Source organism: Zootoca vivipara, chromosome 11 (assembly GCF_963506605.1).
Source record: "Zootoca vivipara chromosome 11, rZooViv1.1, whole genome shotgun sequence".
NCBI classification, from domain to species: domain Eukaryota; kingdom Metazoa; phylum Chordata; class Lepidosauria; order Squamata; family Lacertidae; genus Zootoca; species Zootoca vivipara.
The window spans coordinates 16645432-16664529 of NC_083286.1; the positions used below are offsets into that span (position 1 = coordinate 16645432).

The window sequence follows — 19098 nt, forward strand, 5'->3', positions numbered from 1 at the left end:
ACCCCGCCTTTCACTCCCCTTAAGGAGTCTCAAAGCGGCTAACAATCTCCTTTCCCTCTCTCCCTCCCCCACAAGAAACACTCTGTGAGGTGCGTGGGGCTGAGAGACTTCAGAGAAATGTGACTAGCCCAAGGTCACCCAGCAGCTGCATGTGGAGGAGCGAGGAAGCGAACCCAGTTCACCAGATTATGAGTCCACCGCTCTTAACCACTACACCATGCTGGCGTAGTGACAGTGGAGACTGTGGTGTCTTCATGCTATATGGTTTCTTTGCACATATCTACAACCTGAGCCTATGTCTTTCTTCTCTGGCGATCACTCGTAGCTGAGTAAGATTGTCATCCATAAACACGAGGGGGTTTTGGAAGACGCCTGTGCATGAATTTGTTTTATGTGTGTAGATCAGTGCACACTGACCAACGCACAGTCTTCGCAGTAAGGCTCTGTTCCGATGGCATGCGTAATCACAACGACCGGTAGGTTCTTATCTTCTGCAGCCTTCAACCGCCTTCACAGCCATTGTAACATACAGCTTGTTATCTTCCCCCTGTTCTGCCATTGAGGACTTCTTTGTCTAGCCCCGCCCCTTTGACCTTACTGCCTTGGGTGACCCAGCTGGGAGTACGAGACTCCCAACAGCTTCGTTCACAAGGGTCATAGGAACATGACGGAGGGTCTCACAGCATTAACACCTCTAGAAGCTTTCCCCATGGTCACAGTCTTGGATTGCAGTAGAGACCAGGCATAGCTCTGTCTCCGAGCTACCAAGCCTGCTCCCAGCTTCTAGCTCACACACCTTGACTCAGCCTTTTGTATATCTAACTAACACACCATTGTGGGAGCGGGCCCCACCCAATTGTTCTCTGACACAGAGCCACTACCTCTGTTCCCTTAATGACCCACACTTTAGGGACCATTGCCTGGCTCATTTGACAATTGAATTCCTGATATATCCAGGAATTGGAAGGGGGACAGGCATAAAGCCTAACCCCCTCCCTCCAACTTACAACAATAACATTAACTCTTGTGTGGCTGGTTTTGGGGGGGGGGTAAGCAGGTGCAAAGTGGGGGGAACAGATTATGACTATAGGGGAGAGGAGGTAAATCTTTTCAGGGCTAAGGACCCATGGCCAACTCTCAAGGGGGGCATGCTAATTTGGACACAGCTGGGGTAGAAAAGTAGGTGGAGTATCTTGCTCATGGGGTAATGATAAATGTACCAAATTAATGAATGCTACCTACCTTAATGCTACCTGGGGACCCAGGTGGCGCTGTGGGTTAATCCACATGGTCTAGGGCTTGCTGATCAGAAGGTCGGTGGTTCGAATCCCTGCAACGGGGTGAGCTCCCGTTGCTCGGTCCCAGCTCCTGCCCACCTAGCAGTTCAAAAGCACGTCAAAATGCAAGTAGATAAATAGAGACCGCTCCGGTGGGAAGGTAAACGGCGTTTCTGTGCGCTGCTCTGGTTCGCCAGAAGCAGCTTTGTCATGCTGGCCACATGACCCGGAAGCTGTCTGCAGACAAACGCCGGCTCCCTCGGCCTATAGAGCGAGATGAGCGCCGCAACCCCATAGTGGACACGACTGGACCTGATAGTCAGGGGCCCCTTTACCTTTACCTTTACCTACCTTAATAGAATTATCCCTTTAGATACAGTTGGTGTTCCATTGCTCTTGGAGGGTTTTCTTTCATTATTGTTCTTCTTTCGCAAAAAATGAACACAGTATGCGTCCGTAGAGAACAGAAATTACAGCAAAAAGTTTTACTCACTTGTTTATTTTATTTCTTTCATAAAATTTATATGCTGCTTGATTGTAAAAAATAAAATAAAAGTCGTTTACAAAAGACAGAATAGTAAAAATCAATAAAACTTTACAACCCTACTTTAAAACATACAAGAGTTAAAATCCTAAAACAGATTGGGATTACCTCGACTTTCTAAAATAAATCCCATTGAAATTAATGGACATAACATGTTCGTCGATTTCAATCAGTCTGCTCTGAGTAAAACTCCAAATACCTCGCATCATCACCTGCATGTTGTTTCTGCAATCTTCTTACATGCCATGTTCAATAAGTTTTGCACCTTTGGATCTGACTGTTCAGGTTTCCATATTGTGGCTGATTTTATTTTATTTATTTTTTGTATTGCTCAGCTGGCGAAATCTGCTACTTCCATCCATGTGGAGGTGTTCATTCACAAAAATGGGACTCCCTTGTGAACACAGCCTGGTTGTAATCCTGGGAGTGGCCCCACATGGTTCCAAGCCAGCCTGCAAGGCAACCACTGCCATGTGCAAACCTGCCTCAAGATTCACCGTGCAATTGATTCAGGGTGTCTTAGCAAGGGCCACTCTAGGAGAACAAGGAGTTACAATGCAAACGGCTTCCTTGTCGCATTTCTTTGCATATTGCACACCTATTTGTTCTAAGGGCTTTCCCAAAAGGCAGCAGCTGCCAAATCCAACCTAAATTGAGCCATTGTCTGTTCTTAAAGCCTCTGACAAATAGACATCGGGAACAAAAGACGAAATTCTCTCATATTTTCCTCTTTGTGTTCGACAATAGCTGTAACATTTAAAGATCATACACATAGCTTTTATCCGAACAAGGAAAAGGTTTGATGAGCTGAATTGATATTTCAGCTGGCTTAATTCACCTTTCAAATAAAAGCTTTTTGAAACTGTATTCTTCAAAAGATCAGGAATGTACATAGGGGTTGGGAAGGGAGCAAGTAAAAGAGAGAAGAATAAGAGAGAAGAATAGAATGATACCTACTTAGCCAAACAGCAAGAAAAGTTTGGAACATACATCAGTGACTGAGCGGTCTGGCTATGTATTAGCCAGTGTGGTGTTAGTGGTTAGAATGTTGGACTAGGACCTGGGAGACCAGCGTTCAAATCCCTACTCAGCCAAGTAAGTATACATTTCATGCATTTGACCACAAACCATGCAATCCTAGACATGTCGACTCGGAAGTTATGTTGGTTTCACTTGGGATTGCATCCACTTTGGGATGTCTCATGCGAGCAATTCTTAAGTTAAATATCATCATCATCATCCAGTTAATCTTCTTCTTTGGCAATCACTCGTAGCCTAGTAAGAGTGTCTTCCATGAACACGGTCTTAACAGTGAGTCCGTAAGTGACTGTGGAGGCCAATTCTGGATCCACACGTCCTTCCACAGTGGGGACATAGGTTTCTGGGCGGAAGTTGATCTCGGTGAGGGTTTGCCAAGCGTGCCTTCCTCCTAGCATGTTTCTCCCTTTCGTCCTGAGTTCAAGTGTCTTCAAAGCCCATGACACCTTTGGTAAAGACTGTTCTCCAATCGGAGCGCTCGTAGGCCAGCATTTCCCAGTTGTCAGTGTTTATACAAACCATAGCTGCCAAGTCTCCCATATTCCCCGGGAAACCCCTGTTTTTCCAGCTGTTCCCAGCTGAAAAAACAGATTTTTTTGTTTTTCCCCGGTTTATTCGGGCATGGTGGCCATTTTGGAACTGGGCGGAGCATGCTCAGAAGCGACTTTTGATGCTGCTTTGCCAATTCCAAAATGGCTGCAGCGCGACTTCTGGTGCGGCGGCCATTTTGGAACCGGGCAGAGCAGCATCAAAAGTCGCTTCTGAGCATGCTCCGCCCAGTTCCAAAATGGCGGCAGCGCTACTTCCGGTCTGCTACTTCCAGTCCAGTCCCTTATTTCTCAGGCTGGAACTTGGCAACTATGATACAAACCCAGTTAAGTGAGTAAAGGATTGCAGCCTAGGGGAATGAGTATTAGAACTGCAGCCATTTTGAACTTGGCCTTCCAGTAGCAGCTTTTAGGATGGTGTTGCTCAATTGGCATTCCAACATGGTGATCACTACTGGTAACAGAGAGGGAGGGGGGGGTGAGGCAGGAAGAAGGTTGGCACGGTGCACTTCTGCTGCCAATCCACCACTCCGGCTGCTGCGTGCTGCAGAGGGAGAAGTGGATTGGGCCCATCCCTGTGCCCACCCCTCGCCGTTACTGCCGGTGACCTCTTGAAGCCAGGTGAGCAAGGTCACTCCACCTCCCTGGCCACTACTTAGGCAAATATAATAGACAACACATTCCCACCACCCCGTGCTTTCTTTTTGCTGAGGAAAACATCTGTAGGCCCTGAAAAAGAACCACAACTCACCATCTGATGGTGTCAGTCCAGTTTCAGGCACTTTTTCCCCATTTTCATCTGCTTCATATTGGACGAATGACTAACTCAGCTCCACCCCATTGATTTTGCTTTCACGGTAAGCCACTCCGGCTAAAGAGGAGCTCAGCCAGTGCCAACTTCTCTCCGGCATCATCTGTGAGCTGAGCCAGCCAAACCAAGCAGCTGAGGACAGACATATTTAATGATCTGCATCAGGGATTATACCTGTCCTTTTAGGCTTCATTGAATCAGCCCACACAAACGGCGTGCTTATAAATGAAGTAGCAAATCTGAGATTGTGCATGTATCAGAAAGTGTCCTTTGTGGAATAGAAAATGTAGCACGCCACTATAAAAACCAAATCCGTTGCATTTTGTACCAAAAGCACAAAGGAGCTATAGCAAAATCATATGTGTGGCTATATCCTTTCTTCATGTTAATAACCTCCTGCAGGGGCGCCAACTATAGAAAAAAACTGTTGTGGGAGCTCAGCACCCGCACTGCAGGGCCCCCATGCAACTTCCAAGGTCTCACAAGGCCTCAGACAACATCTCTGATGCCTCGAGTCGGAGATGCTTTCTAAGGCCTTCTGAGGTCACCCTGCAGTGCCATTCCAGATTTTTCTGAGTGGGGTAGTAAAGTGAGATTCTCAAGCCCACCCTTGAATATATTCAAGATTAAACTGCAGAAAACTGCACACTAATGAGCATAAATTACAGCACTGGAAAGGTCTCCCTTTTGCTTTTGTGAGCGAAGAGATTTGTGTCCTCGATATGCATACACAACTCATAAGAATAGTAACTTGGCATAAAAAAAACCCAGTGTTGGCATAAAAAACCAGGAGTGTTTACTGTGAGGGAGATGTGAATAAATGTTACTGATTAAAATGATTTGCATAAGTGTATCAAATATTCCACTGGGATATTTTTTGCCAAAAAATAAGCACAGCAACAGGGGCTCCTTCAAGCCTTTTTTCAAGATGTTGTAATTGTGGTCTGCCGGGACTCACAGCCACTGGTCTCAGGCCAGAACATACCCGTCAACTCCCAGATTGAAAAATCCGGGATCAGCAGCAGCGCGGCACCAGAAGTTGCTTCTATGCATGTCCAGACATGCGTAGAAGCGACTTCCGGTGCCACTCTGCCCGATTTCCTGTGCCCAGACAAGGGCAGAGCGGCACCCGAAATTGGTTCTGCGCATGTCCAGACATGCGCAGAAGGAGCCTCCCTGGCCGGCAGGAGCTGCTTTGAAAATCCGGGGGAATTACGGGATATTTCGCCATTCGGGATAACAGCGGGAAATGACTTTAAAAACTGGGGGTTCCCGTGAAAAACAGGAGACTTGGCAGATATGGGCCAGAACAAGGTGGGCTCTGAGACATAGGGAGCAGTGGGTGGTACGCTCTAGGAGGCAAGCAAGGACCCACAGCCCAGGTGGGACTCTCTAGCTTGGGGAGGAGGTGAGGATCACAGGCCTCGCCAAGCCCACATACTGCAATCAACACACAATAAAGATAAAAAGTGTTGGCCTGTCTTAGGCCAGTTTCCACCCGCCCCGGCCCCCACATCCTGTTACACAAAGGGTAATTTCCCAGTGTTAAACTTCCCACCTTGAAGCCCGCATGCACGCCGTCGTAGATCGAATGCCTTCAAAACAGTTGTTTTGAAATTTTCCAGTTCATTTCCTGCTGATAGAGTTTCTCAAACTCTGTGCAATGGCACACATCCAACTGGAATGGTTGCTGGTTGCTTCAGGGCTTCTGAGCCTGTTTGGAGTCCGCTCTGTGTGTATAGTTCATCCAGGTTTGTTTCATTGTTTTCATACCTGGGTGGCCATTTGTGTTGGGAAGGCTTTCTAAAAACTGGCAAAGAGACTCAGAATGAAAACTAAACCGGAGGCACATTGCCCAAAGCACAATATATTTGTGTCCGAATCGGAACGCAAACACACCCATGTGTATAGGATTGTATAATTGTCTTTTCTTACTTGATAGACCTCTAGAAGATGCCAACTATTACTATTTTAAAAAAAAATTAAAGCCTGCTAGCCATTATTAAAGGTTGTCTTAGCTGTGTGCACCCAAGTATATAGTCATCTAGTTCAATATTGTCTACACTAAGTATTGCCCCATGTTGGGCAAAAGATTCTTGCATTGCAGGGGGTTGGACTAGATGACCCTCACAACCCCTTTCAGCTCTATGATTCTATGATTCACTGGCTGGCAGTGGCTCTCCAGGAGTTCAGGCAACCCTTACTTATAGATGCCAGAGATTGATCCTGGGACCTTGCGTGTGTGAAGCAGATGCTCTCTCACTAAACTGTGACCCACACAAGCAACCCATTTGGAAGTGCCACACTCCACAGAGGTTGATTGGAAATTTAAAAGTGCCATTTAGCATTGATAACTTTCACCATGGTGCAGAGGAGGTCAGGACATTAGCTACATTTTGGCACTGATGTAAACATAACTTATCTCATTGTGAGATAAACTGGTGTAAGCAGAGGGCTTGCTGATCAGAAGGTTGGCAGTTCGAATCGCCATGGCGGGGTGAGCTCTCGTTGCTCTGTCTCAGCTCCTGCCAACCTAGCAGTTCGAAATCACACCAGTGCAAGTAGATAAATAGGTACCGCTGCAGCGGGAAGGTAGATGGCATTCTGGTTTCTTTCACAGTGTTCCGTTGTGACAGAAGCGGTTTAGTCATGCTGGCCACATGAGCCGGAAAGCTGTCTGTGGATAAATGCCGGCTCCCTCAGACTGAAAGAGAGATGAGCGCCGCAACCCCATAGTTGCCTTTGACTGGACTTAGCTGTCCAGGGGTTCTTTACCGTTTAATTTTACATGTTGGGAACCAGTGGCTGAAATGATCCTCTGTATTGTAAGATAACACAAATCTAAGATGTAGCTATAGGTTGCACAGTAAGAAAACTAGTTTGGCCCATAGCCAATGAGGCCCCCAGACTCGTAGCTTGTTTGTTTTCTTTGTTTGTTTTCTTTCTTTCTCTCTTTCTTTCTTTCTTTCTTTCTTTCTTTCTTTCTTTCTTTCTTTCTAAAAAAAGTTAGTTGGACTCCTAGATAAAAAGTTGCAAAACAAAATGTGCAGGCAAATCTTAATCTCTTGAGCCATTTCTGATTAACAAATGACTAGGAATCTCTGTGGTCCTAAAGAGCTGTCCCTTCCTCCTCCTTCATTTGAGATCAGGTACTGTCAGAATTGGGGGGGGGGTCATGAAGCCAGCTGGCTCGGACCCAGCTGGAGCATCTCCCTCTCAGCCTTGCCGCTGTAGAGATCCATCGACCTCTGCTCCTACGTACATCAGTGGCTCAAGCTTGCAGACTTGAGCACACTTTACTCAGCAGTGTAAACTGCGAAACAGAAGAGGCATGAGGCTGTAGACACATACTAAACTATGCATTTATTAGACATAAATCAGGACAAAGAAAACATGGCATCTCTCCTTGCCGTCTTCTTGGAGAGAGACTAAAAACAAAAGCAATACAGAGCGGAAGTTCCGCTCACACCAGCAATCTGTGCTGGAATGTAAACAGACATGTGACATGCAACAATCCACATATCTGCAGCAAAAGGTGGAATGGAATCCCAACAGGTACTCCCTATATATTATTTTCTGCAGATTCTGCAGCAGAGTGCCCAGTACACCAGGACCAGAAAATTCTGTGGTATCTCTGTACGAGGGCCATGAGGCAAAGCAAGAATCTTACAAGGGCAGCAGATCCCAATGTAGGTCTTTACCCCCCACTTCTTCCTGATGCAGATCTTAACCCACCCCTTCTTTCCTGGTGTGGAGGGGGGGCACCATCAAGTGGTTAACCTCAAGCACCAAAATGGGCTGGCCCTACCCTGTACACACCATCAAAATAAAAATCAAGGAAATGTTTATTAATATAGACAATATAGGCCAGATATATCCCTAAATCTCAACAATTGTCACGGTCCGGTCGGCGGGCGTCAGGACCAGAGGCAAGATGGTGGTGAAGAAGCAGGAACAGGAGCAGGGCTGAGGGTCCAGCAGCAGGCAGTTGCAGGGTCAAGGAGCAAGGCAGAGACGAAGGTCCACGGGGCAAGAAGGAAGGTGAAGGCTCAAGGAACAAGAAGCAAGGCGAAGGCCCAAGGAACAAGAAGCAAGGCAAAGGTCCAAGGGTCGAGGAGCAAGGCGAAGGTCCAAGGGTCGAGGAGCAAGGCGAAGGTCCAAGGGTCGAGGAGCAAGGCGAAGGTCCAAGGGTCGAGGAGCAAGGCGAAGGCAAAGCAAGGGTCCCAGGAGCAAGAAGCAAGGCGAAGGATCAAGGAACAAGAAGAAAGGCGAAGTTCCAAGGGTCGAGGAGCAAGGCGTCGACAAGGCGAGGGTCCAAGGAGCAGGAGGCCAGATGCAACCAGGCAGGGATAGCGTTGCTGTGGCAAAGAGCTGAAGGGAAATGCTGGGCCTTTATCCCTCCCAGCTCTTGCCACCAGGTGCAGTGAGATCTCAAGTGGCCTCACCTGGGTGACTACTCCTTGCCTCTCCAGCACAAGCTGATGTCTTCACCTGTGTGGCCACGCCTTGCTCCCCCAGCACGAGCTGAGGCAGGCCCCAGTCCTGCAAGGCACTACAGTCCCCAGAGCCTGACTCCTGCCCATACTCCTGACAACAATACTTTCAAAAATAATTAAGATATTATGAATGAGTCTTTCTGGATGTAATAGGACCTTTATGTTCTCATTGCCTTTAATGGAATACTGCCCCAACACAGGCTAGAGACACCCCTTCTTAGGAGCCCCATAGGCCTCTATCCCAGTGAAGCTTTATTCATTGTGAAGCACGAATTCTGCTTTGCCTTTGCAATAGTTAACTTCAAGATGTTCCTCTGCTTATGCCTAACAAAATGGTTAAACAGGTAAATTCGCTAACAAAGAACTAGATGCATGTCAAACAAATGGAATGCTGTGTGCAGAGGAGTTGAAAACCCGTGTAGATTAAAGAACAAATAACCTTTCCTCGACTTGAGGAATGTTCTGTTTGTCATCCAAAGGCAAAAACTATCTAGCACAAGCTTTGATCATGTGCAATAGATTCTTTCTGACTGGTTGTCAACCTGAAAATTAAAATGCCACATCGGGGGAGGGGGGGGGGAGCTCACAAGCAGCTGCAGTAAAGAAAGATTAATCATTTGCTCCAACTAATGAAGACATCATCATCCATGTAAATCAAACCAATCCAAGATCATTATCAGCTGAATTTTCATTAGAAATCAAAATGCCTTTATCCACCCATGTAAAATACTAGCATGCAAATAAATGACGGTATCGGCTCTGCCTCACAATTCTCTGTCTCCAGCAGCAATAATAATCCTGAAACTATCAGATAAACAGACTTTGCTCATTTTATGAGGCAATACTGAGACAGAAAATGAAAAAAGTGCTACATTCATGAATGCTAAGTTATTCAGATATTTAAATTAATTACATAGTTACAGAATGATTGCTTCCTTTTATCCCCAACCCAAGTAAAAGTCGGGGGGAGGGGGAGCAGATCAAGAAACACAGCTGAGTTTTTATTAATTCCCATCTTCCCCCTACAATTAAACTATAATCAGTTTCCAAGATTTGGGTCCTGTCCAACCCAGTTGCTATGTTTAAATCTCTGATTTCAAAAAGATACATACCATACTTTTCCGTGTATAAGACTAGGTCTTTTTACTTAAAAATAAGGGGGGTAGTCTTATACATGGGGGCAATCTCCCCCCCCCCATTTTCTTAATTTTGAATCCCCCAAAATAGGGGGCATCTTATACACGGGGGCGTATTGTACATGAAAAAATACGGTAAATTACTGAGAGCACAGGGCTTGGTGCAAGAGGTGTTTTTGAGCAAAGGAAAATGAATATCTCTTGCAGTGTTAGTAGAGGACTATATATACACCATACATATGACTTTTGAAGCACTACACCTAGGGAGAAAGGATTTGCCTTCTCAATCCCTTATGCATATATAAAAAGTGTTTTCTTAAAAGATTAAATATCTACCGTATGTGCAACACTAAACAGTCTTATGCTAACCACCGCTGCTTGTTTAGAGATCATCTTCCACTGGAAAGACTCTGAGGGATCATCTCCGACAGGGGGGCAAGGGAAAGTTTGGGATCTCGCTCTTTCTGAGCATCGAGCACAACACAGAAGGGTTTACAGAGACCAAACTAAACGTAATAATTTTCATAAGGTATGGTCCCCATATATCAACTATGTAAACAGAAGAGATGTTAATGACTGCCAGCTATTCATGCTTAATTATGGAGAGGCTCTGCCATGGATTGTAGAAATATTCAGTTATTTGACAGTGTGATCTCTCAGTGCTGTTCTTATATGTGACTGAGATAAACACGTTACGCTGTATAGGTTTTGTTGGAATTGATCGATGTTATTTTATTGTTACATAAATAAAATATTATTATTTTTTTAAAAAGATTAAATAGAACACTACACAAGCTAAAGAAAAATATATTGTGGGAAGCTCTTATCTCTAGATATCAATACAAGACCAGCCAGTCAGTTTCTGTATATGGATTTGTAGTGGGGAGGGTGCCATCCTGTCCTTTGCCTAAAGCCCAATACCCATATGGTAGTTGCTCTAAAAAAACACACCCTTTACTTTCAAAGGCAGTCTGGGGTTTCCTCACGTATAACAAGGAACACACTTGTTGAAAAGTCAAAGAAGTAAGCCTCTCTGTGCTCTGAAAAATGCAAACAACTACCGGTACTTATTTTTTTAAGAAGCAGCATGGAAAAGATTTAAGCATCAGGCACCATGTACACAGATAGCCAACAAATTCCTAGAAAAACAAGTTGTTATTATGGCCGCCAGTTTGTGGTGCATAGCTGCCAAGTTTTCCCTTTTCTTGCGAGGAAGCCTATTCAGCATCAGAGAAAATCCCTTAAAAAAAGGGATAACTTGGCAGCTATGTTGTGGTGTAATCCTATATATTATTCAGGACCAAGCCCTACAGAGTTCAGTAGGACTTACACCCAGGTAAGTGCAAGGATTAGTTGGCCTTGGTTGGCTTCAAAATGAGGTTAGAAACATTCATGGATGATTAAGCTGTCAGCGGCTACTATTCATGAGTGCAGCACTAGGATTAAAGGAAGTATTCCTCTAAAAACCCATTGGGAGCTCCTGAGTGGAACCGATCTCAGTGTGGCTTGCATCTGACTCCAAATGCTGGACTAGATTCAGCAGGTTCTTTTTACGCTCTAAGGTGTCAATGACAAGACCCACTTGCCCAATAAACAATGGAGAGCACACTTTAAGGCTACCATTTAATCATTTGCAGCCTCAGCTTATGTGCCCCACATCTGATGTCACGTTATAACAGCAAATGTAGGGCGGATGGACAGGGTTTGGGATAAACAGTATGTCAGAACAGGTTAGAACCATTGCCTGGTGTAATTAGTCCCCACTAGGGACTAAATTTGTCCCCGTACACGTTTGCCTAACAGTTTCTAGGATACTTCATGAATCTTTCAAAATGGCCCCCAGCAGATGAAAACCATGTCACAATAAATTTGCTGCTCTTAAAAGTATCACAGGATATTCTCTCTCTCTCTCTCTCTCTCTCTCTCTCTCTCTCTCTCTCTCTCTCTCTCATTGCTGGCTAAAAGTGTCTAGTACAACTACTCTTCTAGAGTATTGTTTATGTGTACTTAATGTGATATAGGGACAGTTTCAATCTGGGCAAGATTCCTTTCCCCTTCTCACCATCAACCCCCACTCTCAATAAAATTAATAGCTCCCCTTGGACTTGTTAAATTAATTTGATTTGTTTTATGGGATGTGTGTCAATGGCTCACAGTCCATGGGGTCCAGCATTCCTTTTTATAAATAATTCCCTTTTTATGGTGCAATTAGAACTCTGTGTTTGTCTCCTATTCAGTCAGAGCTAAGTGTGAAAAATGACCAGTAGTAAAAAGAAAAAGAAAAAGGTTGTTTCCTGTCCTCCATGACACAGGAATCTTTGGACCCCTGAATAGGTGCTACAATGTTACGTATTGGTTTTTGTACTGCTGATAGAATGTGGTCATTTTTAGAGACGGAAATAAATTACCATTAAAGCAAAGAATGACGTACAATTGGATTTCCTGCCTCAAAGAGAAAAGCAGCTGCTAAGCCATGATATTTCCCACTCCTGTCAAAAGTGTGAAACATTTTGACCAGATGGCAAAAAGCTGTAATGAAATGGGGCAACCTGAAGGAAGGAAAAGGAAAAGAAAACTGAGTTGCAATCATATGCACACTTACTTACGAGTAAATCCCATTCAACACAATGAGGCTTACTTCTGAGTATGCATGCATGAGACTGTGCTGTTATTTAATTATAAAATATTTGGGGTGAAACCATGACCACATTTAAACCAAGCCAGCTGCTGAATTCTGGAGACAAAACCATGCTGCCCTGATGGAGATAGAGGTGTTGGCCTGCTCAATTTGTGATACTTCAACATTTGGGAAGATTTTAGATAGGCATGTAGACCTTCTTTATCAAGAGAAATAGTGGAAACGAAAGCACACATACAGCATCATAGCCTACAAGACTCAGGGTTCATCCATTATGTCATTTAAATTGGAAACTAATCTTCTTGTACCTCCATTAATTCTTTGGTGTCCAAATGGTGTTCGTCTCCAAATCGCTGCATTCCCACACTTCTCCCTACCTCAATCTGAGTTTTCCCATACCAGGAAAGAGTGAGCCTTCATGGTTATCTATATTCCCTCTGATACACTTGGCATCCCTTGGGTTTCCTTTGAGCAAGTTATAGTATTTTAAAACTTGCCTGTGTTCTGTCAAGCAAAACCTGCTTGAGCTTCCTCTAGAGAGCCAAGTCATTATGACAGGATTCACAGGCAGGTTTGAACACAACATTTTGTGTGCCAATTAAGTGAATGCTGCTTACATGGCAAATACGAACATGATTTGGCATAGCTGTTACATCAATTTGTCCTTCCCCGTTCCTATCCCAGTGTCTATGGTTGTGTTATTTTGGGCTAAAAAGGAAACATGACTTTCCTCCCTATCTCTTCCGACACTGCACCATGTTGTTGCACACCACCCCAATCTCTGAGCGGTGTGAGATTCCCTAAGTTCCAGGCTCTTTCCTAGGGTTCAGTTTCCTCAGAATGAGGCACAGTGGAGACTGTGGTGTCTTTATGCTATATGGTTTATTTACACATATCTTCCACCTGAGCTTATGGTGCAGGGATTCACAGCACTAACACCCTAGAAAGTCTTGCTTCTCCCATAGCCACCTCTTTGGGTTTCAGCAGAAATCAAGCATGGCTCCCACTCTCTGGCTTCTGTCTGCTCCTACCAGGTGAAGAAGGGGGGGCAACCCATTTGGCCTCTGGCACAGAGCAGCTTCCTTTGTTATACCAATGACCATGCTTAGGTGATACTAGCTCACAAAGGCTAGTTCAACCATGGAATCCTCCATTGGTTGTGGTGTAGTGGTTAAGAGCGGTAGACTCGTAATCTGGGGAACCGGGTTCGCGCCTCCGCTCCTCCACATGCAGCTGCTGGGTGACCTTGGGCTAGTCACACTTTTCTGAAGTCTCTCAGCCCCACTCACCTCATAGAGTGTTTGTTGTGGGGGAGGAGGGGAAAGGAGATTGTTAGCCGCTTTGAGACTACTTCGGGTAGTGATAAAGTGGGATATCAAATCCAAACTCTTCTCTTCTTCTTTTTTTTTTTTTTACAAAACTTAAATTTTATTGGATGTGAAACCGCCTACAGAGGTATAATCCCGAACCACGACATCTCGTCCCACCGGGGCGTACATTTACGAACACAAAGCTTCATTGTAAATCATTGCCATGGCACCCAGGAAAGTGACGTCTTCCTGGAAGTTCATGACTTGGTCCAGATCTTTCATTAATGTCTATATCTCTGCGTCCTGCAGTTTTGCTCCAATGGTCAGCTCTTTCTGTATCAGCTCCTTCAACTCCTTCTTACTTAGGCTGTTCTTATCGCCATCCTTGCCAGAGTATTTGTGGACGGTGACAACCAGCAAACCAATAGCTCGGTCAAGAGGTGCTGCCATGGTGAGAGATCAGAAGCAAGATGGTCCAATGCTGAGTGGCAGGAAGAGATGGGGAAAGTGGTCTTACACTGGCATTTAACCAAGACCAAACCAGCCCCCAACTCACAACAATATGTAAGACACTTGGCAAAACGACATCACATGCTTTCAGGAAAAGTAGTTATTGGAAATACAGTGGCATATAATGTGTTCCTGCACAACACATTCCGATTCCAGTATTTTTTCATTGAGTAGAATAATCATGGTTTTGGGGTAGAGAGGAGTGTTGTATCTCTGTTACCTTTGTCATTTTTCTAATTCTGAATACTTATGAAGCCAGAGCTATATAGGATCATATCTACACCATCCATTTAAAGCACATTTAAAAGACATTGCTTCCCCACCCCAAATCCTGGGAACTGTAGTGTCTTAAAAGTTATGGGAATCATAGCTCTGTGAAGGGTAAACTATAGTTTCCAGGGGGAGCCAGGTACTTTAAATGTATGGTGTGGATGTCCTCTAAGTTATCCCTCTCTTAAGGTTGTCCCATTTGTTCTGACAAAGCTCCTGTGAGACAGGTTATGTTGAGGCTAGTTCAATAGTTCCTAGAGTGTTTCATGATTGAACCCCAATATGAACCCTGGCCCAACTCTAATAGTCTTCCCATCAGATTGCATCGGCTCTTTTCATTACCATTTTATAAGCCAAATGTCTACAAGATAGATCTGTCTTAATGCTTTTACCTGCCAGTCAAAATGAGGAAGGGGGTGGGAGTATGTGCTGCAGATGATTGGAGATGGAGAGGACAAGGAGTGACATGGAAAAGGCGCACGCTGCATTAAAAATGAGGCTGGTTCTTTCAGAAAATGAAAAAAATGGAGTGATGTGGGAAATCAACTGTCTGTGTCACAAGCTATGGTGCCTTGCTTCTTTGCAAGTTTCAGAAATTCGGTGGTAAGCTGTGCTTGTCATACAGTAGTTTAACTGTCAGCAGTATCTAGAGATGACAAAACCACAACTCAGGCATTGCAGGTTCTCAACAGTGGCCAGTTGTTGGGTCAGAATGAAGAGTGAGAGAAAGAAAGAAAGAAACTCAGATGTGTGTATCAAACAAAGACCTGTTTTTCATGCTTAACACTTCAAAAAAATAACTTGGATTTTCAGTTCTTAGGACCTTTGCTCCTTTGAGGCAGCCAGCAAGCTACGTGGAATGAATTTTAATCAAGACTTGCCGATATCTATCAGTCTATAGCATTTCATAACTCAGATAATAAAGAGTCCGGACAGAAATGACAGGCTAGAGAAGAGAAATCTTGAAGGCAAGACAGTGTTTTCTATATCCAGGTCAGACAAGGGTATAAAATGCTTCAGAATGAGCTGTACACTCTGTCAGAGAAATCAATAAGAATGATTTCCCTAAACTAAAGGATTTGGATAAATTAATATTTGCAGTCAAGCCAGATGAGCAGTAGAGGGAAAAAAGGAATATTATTTACAGACGGATATAATGACATATCTCCTTGCATAAGCACAACTGATAACTATTTATTACCAACCTGTTGTAATGTTAACAAACGTTGGTAATATGGAACTGAATAGCATTAACAGGATGAGGAGCAGGGAAACTCATTTGGAGGCAGCATTTTAAAATGTCTATGTGGTCATGATCCTGTAATGATAAGATTATTTAAGATCTTCCGGTTTTATTGAGTGAGGCTACAATGCCAAGTCCCTAACAGCACCCCAGTTTGTGTTTGAGGTAAGATGTATGAAGATCAGCCAATTTCAAAACAAGATTTAGATATTTCTTGGGGATATTAGATATTTCTAGGAAAAGAACTGTTTTCACACAGAAATTTGTCAAATTCCCATGGCTTTCAGAAGAGAGATCTGGGAATGAATTGAAATATGTGGTAAGAACAGAACTTTTAGAATATGTTATTCCAGTAACTCATTTTTAACTGCTTTCTGCTTCTTCTGCTTCTTCTCTCTCTGTGTGTGGAAGAATGGCTGCTGAGAGAGCCTTCTCAGGACACTGCTGAGGACAGTGTGTGTCATTGTGATCTATCTGAAATGAAACAGACAGAAGAAGATCCTTAAACATTAATAGGTAGAAACCTGTGCAAGAGCTCTCTATAAGGAAGAAGGTGAATAAGCATGAGATTGTAAATATATTCTTTTCCATTATGTGTTTATGAAAGTAAAGTTCTTTTTGAATATATAGAATCTGGGCATCTTTACAAAGAAGTTATCCGTCACCTGGAAGAGTTATGTAGCTTCCTAGCTGTAAGCTACGCTGTTACTTTCCATATCATCAAAAAATAATAATAATGAGACATTGCACTACCTTTGTAACCCAAGAAAATCTTTAATAAAAATAATTATATAAAAAAAATTATTTATATATACAATGGTACCTCGGTTTCCAGACGTCATCTGTTTCAGAAGACTGTTTGAGTTCTGAAACATTTGAAAACCGAGGAGCAAAGGGCGGTCTGCAAATTGAATTGAGAAAATTGAAAAACACTCAGCGGAAGCCCTTCGACTTCCGGGGCATGTTTGAAAATGGAAGCATTTACTTCCAGGTTTTCGGCATTCAAAAACCAAAACGTTAGTCAACGGAGACGTTCAAACCACTGTATATGCACAACAGTTTGCCCACTTGTGATTCCCATCAATTGGGATTCAGAAGCATGTCATTTCCGACAGTGGAAACAGAACACACCCACCATGGCTAGTTAGCCACTGATAGGCATTTTTCCTATGAATTCATTTAACCCTCTTTGAAAGTCTTCTAAGTTGCTGCCCATCACTACTGCTTGTGAGAGTGGATTCCCTAGTTTAACTATGAACTGTGTGGAGAAGGACCTTCATTTGTTTGTCCCAAGTCTTCCAGCATTCAGCTTCATTCAACGGTGTTGCTATCACCTTCCTTTAAAAGCCATATTCTCAGGATTATATTAAATACCTTGCTGCTACTTGTTTAACTAAGCAAGTCTAAGTTTCATCACTTAAAGTATCATTACATCGGCATGAGTCTCACTCTATTAAAATTTGTAAGTACTTTAAAAACACACATCAAAATACATAAAGAACAGCATGCACTTAAATGTGCTTCTGGAATTATTGGTCCACGAAAAAAGGCATGACATCCTGCTAGAAGCCATAAAAAACTCCCAGCTGTTTGACACCATGAAGAAAATATATTGGATTTTACATTTTATAATTTCCAACCCTGTTGTGAACAAGCACCGTATGTTACTTTATATTCTACTCATTGCAAGCCACCATAATTCCTCATGGCACAGGCAAGTAAAATATAGCCCTCTGTGCTGACACTACTTATTGTTTTTTGTCTCCTATAAATGATTTGCGTCTATGTTTTGAATTTTAGTAGATGAGAGGGAGGGCATTTCCATAAGCTTTCAAAAGAAACCACACATTCAACAGAACACCCAGTTCAGCCCCTCAGGAAACAGAATAAAAAACATTTGACGTCTATGCCCCTCCTTTCATTTCCCCCCAGTTCCTTTGTGCCAAAATGCCCAAGCCCACTTTTTATTTGTACTTGAAAGCAACTTTCAGAAAGCAGAAATATGTTCCACAACAGCCCAACTCTGGGACATAAGAGAGTCAATGCTATAGAATTGTTATGCCCTTCCTAAATAGTGAAGACAACCAGGGCCAGTGGTATATGGGGTTGGCTTCCTTTAGAGGAGAGAACAGGGTGCTTTTGTAATATTTGATTTCCTTACAATGGCTGCAGCATCACTGGAGGCAAGCAGCATCTTTCTTATTATTTATTATGATTAGAAATCTACATTTGGATATATAAATCTTTGCATCACTTTGAAGGGCCAACTGTAGCCTGAAAGACAGTCTGTAAGTCAGGCAACAAATAAATGTGCACTCCTACTAGGCAGGATCCACTGCCCACCCCAAGGCATTATTAGTATATTTGTACCCTGCCCATATGAATGGGTCCTAACAAATACAAATCTCAAACCACAATACACACATGAATAAACCACACTTGTTTCCAGGAACAGATGAAAACCTCAAAGCATGATTGCGAATTTCTGCTTCTTCATTCGAGGTGGATCATGTTTTGTACAGACATTCAAGCCCTATAGAAAATGGTGGATTGAGATTAATCCTGGCCTGCTGGGTCCTGCCCAACATTCCGTCTTCAGCTAGCTCTCTCTGTTTCTCATTCAGACATGCATGAGGTTAGGAGCCTCAGGCTTGAGGGAGGGGCAATGTTGTCCTTTAGACCAGTGGTCTTCAACCTTGGGCCTCCAGATGTTTTTGACCTACAACTCCCATGATCCCTAGCTAGCAGGACCAGTGGCCAGGGATGATGGTAATTGTAGTCTCAAAACATCTGGAGGCCCAAGGTTGAGGACCACTGCTTTAGACCTCTCTATCTGATCCTCGGGACTAACAACATCCTTGGGCTGGTTGGATATTAAACATTGTTGTTATTGATTATTAAATTTGTATACCGCCCTTCATCCACAGATCTCAGGGCAGTTCACAACATAACATTACAATATAAAAACCTCAAAATACATAGTGAAAATAAGAACAACAACAAATCGATAATCCCACCTCCCATAGCACAATTAAAAGGGCATCAGATGTAAATCAGACAAACTGGTTGAAGATGAATGTTTCTGCCTAATGGCTAAAGGTGTACAGTATAATGAAATTGCCAGCCAAACCTTTCTGGGTAGAGTGTTCTATAAATGGGGAGCCACTGTGGAAAAGGCCCATTCCCCTATTGCCACCCTACAGACCTCTTATGGAGGTGACACACAAAGAAGGGCCTCAGAGGATGCTCCCAGGTTCTGAGTTGGTCCATATGGGAG

At 43.6% G+C, this 19098-nt stretch overlaps 1 protein-coding gene across 1 annotated transcript; it reads right to left on the reverse strand.

Annotated features, from left to right (window-relative positions):
* Positions 1 to 13987: 13987 nt before the first annotated feature.
* On the reverse strand, positions 13988 to 14295 carry LOC132592803 (protein S100-A6-like). The gene is given in 1 exon segment (XM_060280212.1): positions 13988 to 14295. A coding segment is annotated over 1 exon segment (261 nt). The 5' UTR covers positions 14249 to 14295.
* Positions 14296 to 19098: the final 4803 nt, after the last annotated feature.